A 6,569-nucleotide genomic window follows, 5' to 3' on the forward strand; every position below is an offset into this window, starting at 1 on the left:
CAGGTGTTTGGTGTTGCAGGTGTTCTGGTCAAAGGTGTAATGCATATCAGGTGTGTGTGTGTGGAGGCACTCTTCCTTCCCTCTCTATCTTCCTCATCAATTCCCTATTACCTTGTGTGTGGGGGGGTGAATAGGTAATGTTTGCAGGTTGAAGAGGTAGGCAGATGGTGAGGAAAATGACGTTTTAAGGAGGCAGTTTGTGCTGATTGTGTGTGTGTGTGTGTGTGTGTGTGTGTGTGTGTGTGTGTGTGTGTGTGTGTGTGTCTGGTGGTTCGATTATAGCGTGTAGATGTAATGGTTGTTCAAAGGTCGCTGGTTGTCTCACTGGTTCCCACACTGTCTCCCCCACATGCCGACCTCCACACTCGCCTCCCACATGCCTACCTCCACACTCGCCTCCCCACATGCCGACCTCCACCTCGCCTTCCATCACATGCCGACCTACACTCGCCTTCCATCACATGCCTACCCCACACTCGCCTTCCATCACGACCTCCACACTCGCCTTCCATCACATGCCGACCTCCACACTCGCCTTCCATCACATGCCGACTCCACACCTCGCCTCCACATGCCTACCTCCACACTCGCCTTCCATCACATGTCGACCTCCACACTCGCCTCCCCACATGCCTACCACACTCGCCTTCCATCACATGCCGACCTCCACACTTGCCTTCCATCACATGCCGACCTCCACATCGCCTTCCATCACATGCCGACCTCCCACACTCGCCTCCCCCACATGCCTACCTCTCCACACTGCCTTCCATCACGCCGACCTCACACCCCTGCCTTCCATCACATGCCGACCTCCACACTCGGCCTTCCATCACATGCCGACCTCCACACTCGCCTTCCATCACATGTCGACCTCCACACTCGCCTTCCATCACATGCCGACCTCCACACTCGCCTTCCATCACATGTCGACTCTCCACACATGCCGACCTCCACACATGCCGACCTCCACACATGCTGACCTCCACCTGTCAACCTCCACACCAACTACGCGACAGACACCACATACTGTATACCACATTATAAAGATTCTTACCTTCACTAGCTCATAGATACACACAACAAAAATATATGAAAAATTACCATCAAATTTACACTTGGATTTGACCTTAATGATTCCACTTAACACCAGAAAAGTGACAAAATATTACGGAAAAATATTTTCTGACCTTAATAGATACTAAGTGAGTATATATACTATGGACGTACAGACTAATAAATGATAATTATTGGTGATTTATCAGTTCTTTTTGGTGAAGTGAACGAGTTATGTTATTTATTTTGTCTTCAATGATGAGAAATAATCATTGGTGGAGGCAAGTGTTGGAGGGGAAGCAGCAGCGTGTGTAGTGGTCATTAGCTGCCTTGGACCACACTCATAACATCCCTCAAGAGGTAAAGACATCCATCATTCAGGTCAAAAAATACCGGAGATTGGTGTTGATGTATAAGACGTCACATGTATGTATAGTTTGTGTTCATGCCAGTTTGTTATGTTCCACGATGTGTTCTTTAATAATTTTTTTTGGTCGTTTTCTCATTAATTTACCTCCCTGTTGATTTATTCTGTCACGTGTGTGTGTGTGTGTGTGTGTGTGTGTGTGTGTGTGTGTGTGTGTGTGTGTGTGTGTTTTCCTCGTTATGTAAAACTTGTGTCTCGTCTCTTAGTTATGCCCACAACGCGGGTCTTTTTCATTGTTCTTCCTTATAACATTTTGAACATTTCACACTAGTTTCCAATTTAGTTTTTTCCCACGGAGATTACGTGTTCTCCTGCAACACCTTGTTGGCTCTTACTGTTATCACACAATATTCCCGTAACAGCTGCCATACTACCTCACCAATGCGTCAATACACACCGTATATAACCTCTCCGCCGCCAAGATGTAAAGCCTATTGTGCTAATTTTCCTGAGCAATTGCGGGTGTTCATTTACCAAGACATTTAATTATATCATCGTGGGGGAAGGAAAGGTGGGAAAGGAGCTGCGGGAAGAGAGGGTGGGCAGGAGGAACGAGGGGAATGAGGAGGGAGGTGGGGTGGGGGGGGCATCTATGCCCGCAAAAGCCAAGACGATGAAACAGTGTAGCCAAGGAGGGTTTGTGGCTGCTGGCCAAATGAGCATGGGATTTGGGCGGCTTTGTGGTGATCCTGCTGTGTGTGTGTGTGTGTGTGTGTGTGTGTGTGTGTGTGTGTGTGTGTGTGTGTGTGTGTGTGTGTGTGTGTGTGTGTTATAGGTGTCTGTGTGATGGTATTCTGCGGCTGTGTGATGACTGATGTTATAAACGTGGTGTTTAACGTAGAGTGGTGACTGTGTGTGTGTGGTGATCCTGCACGAGTTGGTGATTGTGTGGTGATGTTGCAAGTGGTGGTGCCTGATATTGTGTATAGTGTGATGACTTGTGGGTTGTATGAAGTACAACCCAGTGACAGACAAGCACCAGCAACGGAGAGAGACACTGCTGCTGCCTCCTGTACTAGCCTCCACACCGCCCTCCTGCACTAGATGTGCTCCACACTGCCCCTCCTGTACTAGCCCTCCACACCGCTCCTCCTGCACTAGCCCCCACACCGCCCCTCCGCACTAGCCCTCCACACCGCCCTCCTGTACTAGCCCCACACCGCCTCCTGTACTAGCCTCCACACCGCCCTCCCTGCACTAGCCTCCCCACACCGCCCCTCCTGCACTAGCCTCCACACCGCCTCCCAGACTAGCCCTCCACACCGCCCTCCTGTACCAGCCTCCACACCGCCTCCTGCATTAGCCTCCACACCGCCCTCCTGCACTAGATGTAGCCTCCACACCCTCCTGTACTAGCCCTCCACACTGCCTCCTGCACCAGCCTCCACACTGCCCTCCCCGCACCAGCCTCCACACCGCCCTCCTGTACTAGCCTCCACACCGCCTCCCGTACTAGCCCTCCACACCGCCCTCCTGCACTAGCCTCCACACCGCCCCTCCTGCACCAGCCTCCACACCGCCCTGCACCCCTCCACACCGCCCTCCTGCACTAGCCTCCACACCGCCCTCCTGCACTAGCCTCCACACCGCCTCCTCACTCAGCCTCCACACCGCCCTTCCTGCACTAGCCTCCACACTGCCCTCCTGCCCAGATGTAGCCCTCCACACGCCCCTCCCTGCACTTAGCCCTGCACACGGCCCCTCCCGCACTAGATGTAGCCTCCACACTGCCCTCCCGCACTAGCTGTAGCCCTCCACACCGCCTCCCTGCTCTAGATGTAGCCCTCCCCGCCCTCCGCACTAGCCCCACACCGCCCTCCCTGCACTAGATGTAGCCTCCACACTGCCTCCTGCACTAGCTGTAGCCTCCACACCGCCCTCCTGCCTCTAGATGTAGCCTCCACACCGCCCTTCCCGCACTAGCCTCCACACCCGCCCTCCGCACTAGATAGCCTCCACACCGCCTCCCGCACTAGATGTAGCCTCCACACCGCCCTCCTGCACTAGATATAGCCTCCACACCGCACTCCCTGCACTAGATGTAGCCTCCACCAGCCCCTCCTGCACTAGCCAGCCTCCACACCGCCCCTCCTGCCCAGATAGCCTCCACACGCCCTCCCGCCTAGATGTAGCCCCACACCGCCCTCCCGCACTAGATGTAGCCCTCACACCGCCCCTCCTGCACTAGATGTAGCCCTCCACACCGCCTCCCACTAGCCTCACACTGCCCTCCTGCACTAGCCCCACACCGCCCTCTGCACTAGATGTGCCCCACACCGCCCTCCCGCACTAGATGTAGCCTCCACACCGCCTCCCGCACTAGATGTAGCCTCCACACCGCCCTCCCTGCACTAGATGTGCCTCCACACCGCCCCCGCACTAGATGTACCTCCACACCGCCCTTCCCGCACTAGATGTAGCCCCACACGCCCCTCCCGCACCAGATGTAGCCTCCACACCGCCCTCCCGCACTAGATATAGCCCTCCACACCGCCCTTCCTGCACTAGATGTAGCCTCCACACCGCCTCCTGCACTAGATGTAGCCTCCACACCGCCTCCTGCACTAGATGTACCCTCCACACCGCCCCTTCCCGCACGATGTGCCTCCACACCGCCCTCCTGCACTAGATGTAGCCTCCACACCGCCCTCCCGCACTAGATGTAGCCTCCACACCGCCCCTCCCGCACTAGATGTAGCCTCCACACCGCCCCTCCTGCACTAGATGTAGCCTCCACACCGCCCTCCCGCACTAGATGTAGCCCTCCACACCGCCCCCTCTGCACTAGATGTGCCCTCCACACCGCCCTCCTGCACTAGATGGCCTTCCACACCTCCTGCACTAGATGTAGCCCTCACACCGCCTCCTGCACTAGATGTAGCCTCCACACCGCCCCTCCCGCACTAGATGTAGCCTCCACCGCCCTCCCGCACTAGATGTAGCTCCACACCGCCCTCCTGCACTCAAAAGTTTCACACCGCCTCCTGCACTAGATGCCCACACCGCCCCTTCCCGCACTAGATGTAGCCCTCCACACCGCCCTCCTGCACTAGATGTAGCCTCCACACCGCCCTCCCACTAGATGTAGCCTCCACACCGCCCTCCCGCACTAGATGTGCCCTCCACACCGCCTCCTGCACTAGATGTAGCCTCCACACAGACCTCACCAACAAGGATGACGCCATTCGTGACGTCACTGGCTAATTATCATACTCTTAGTGCCAAAAGAGAACATACTGACCCAGGAATGCTTAGTATGACCGGAGAGGGAGTGTAACATATCTCAAGTATGGAGGTATAACGTGGAGTATAGGAGGCTGGTATAATGGAGTATATCCCATGTATAACGAAATACAATAACATGGCGGAGTAATCCAGTTTCTCTTAGGTGGAGGAGAGAAAACACTTCCACACACACTCTACTACTTCCCGCTATTTCCTTAAATTAGTCCTTATCGGCTTGTGTAGTCGTTAGCGGGGTCGTTAAGGAGTGGTCGCCTCGGTGGTAGTGGCGTAAAGTCGTTGTTTGTCTGGTGTTACTTGATCTTCACCAGTACGGAGGGGGAGGGGCAGGGGCAGGCCAGGCAGGCAGGGCAGGGCAGGGCAGGGCAGAATAGAGCAGGGCAGAATAGAGCAGGCAGAATAGAGCAGGGCAGAATAGGAGCAGGGCAGAATAGAGGCAGGCAGGCAGGGCAGGGCAGAATAGAGCAGGGCAGGGCAGGCCAGGGCAGGGCAGGGCAGAATAGAGCAGGCAGACACAGGGCAGAATAGAGCAGGGCAGGGCAGGCAGGGCAGGCAGGCAGAATAGAGCAGGGCAGGGCAGGCAGAATAGAGCAGGGCAGGGCAGGCTAGGGCAGGGCAGGGCAGAATAGAGCAGGGCAGAATAGGGCAGAATAGCAGGGCAGAATAGGAGCAGAGCAGAGCAGGGCAGGGCAGGGCAGGCAGAATAGAGCAGGGGGCAGGCCAGGGCAGGGGCAGGGCAGAATAGAGCAGGGCAGGCAGGCCAGGCAGGGCAGGGCAGAACAGGAGCAGGGCAGAATAGAGCAGAGCAGAATAGAGCAGGGCAGGGCAGGCCAGGCAGGGCAGAATAGAGCAGGGCAGGGGTGGGCAGGGCAGGCAGGGCAGGGAGAATAGAGCAGGGCAGAATAGAGCAGGGCAGGGCAGGGCAGGGCAGAATAGAGCAGGCAGGAGGCAGAATAGAGCAGGGCAGAATGAGCAGGGCAGGGCAGGCCAGGCCAGGCAGGCAGGGCAGGGCAGGGCACCAGATATGACTACCCAACTGCACGGATGTAACAGGACCAGACGACCCACACTAAGTTAGGAGAGGAAAGATATAGTCCCGAGGTTTAGGTCGTGGCGGTGTACGACTACAGATACACGACCAAGCATTAACCACAACATGAGAACAACACAACGACACATAACTACGACCACGTCACCTTACGACCCCCCCGCGCGAACGACCTGGACAATGACAGCACCAGATATTGGTTTGTACAACTATATGACCACAGATTCTCTCAACTAGGGTCATTCTCATGCACACACACACACACACACGCACACACACACACACACACACACACACGTCACAAGGTCATCGTCCGTGTTGCAGTGACGTGGCAACTGATGAAAATAATATGTAAGCTTTGTAAATACTGTGTATACAGTGTGTAACGAGGGGACAGTGGGGCGAAGGGGATGGTTCACCTTGCTAATAATTGACGGGGTGAGGGTGTGTGTGTGTCCGTCCGTCAGTGTCCTCTCTGTTGTATTGTACCATTTATGGTCAGAGGAGAAAGTAATTATTTGCGTAACGTTATGTTTTTATTGTAAATTTTATTTACTATGAATAACTATTACATTTTCGCCCCCTAGGCCCCGATGTGGGTCAGTGACCTGTGCCTGGGTGGGCTAATCCCCGAAAAACAAAAATATATATTTAGTAGTAGTAGTAGTAGTAGTAGTAGTCCTAGTAGTAGTAGTTTTTTTGTATGCTGGTAAGGGTCGGGTAGTTTGTAAACAAAGTTAGTGCAAATTTGAAAGGATTTCTTCTCTCATTCTCTAACCTTACCTACGGTCTACT

General features: G+C 54.7%; 1 protein-coding gene across 1 annotated transcript; it reads left to right on the forward strand.

The window, feature by feature from the left end:
- Window positions 1-349: 349 nt before the first annotated feature.
- On the forward strand, window positions 350-982 carry LOC121857347 (histidine-rich glycoprotein-like). Its single transcript, XM_042353359.1, has one exon. The coding sequence runs from the start codon at window positions 350-352 to the stop codon at window positions 980-982; it is 633 nt and encodes a 210-aa protein (XP_042209293.1).
- Window positions 983-6,569: the final 5,587 nt, after the last annotated feature.

Source organism: Homarus americanus, unplaced genomic scaffold (genome assembly GCF_018991925.1).
Source record: "Homarus americanus isolate GMGI-L3 unplaced genomic scaffold, GMGI_Hamer_2.0 scaffold41149, whole genome shotgun sequence".
NCBI classification, from domain to species: domain Eukaryota; kingdom Metazoa; phylum Arthropoda; class Malacostraca; order Decapoda; family Nephropidae; genus Homarus; species Homarus americanus.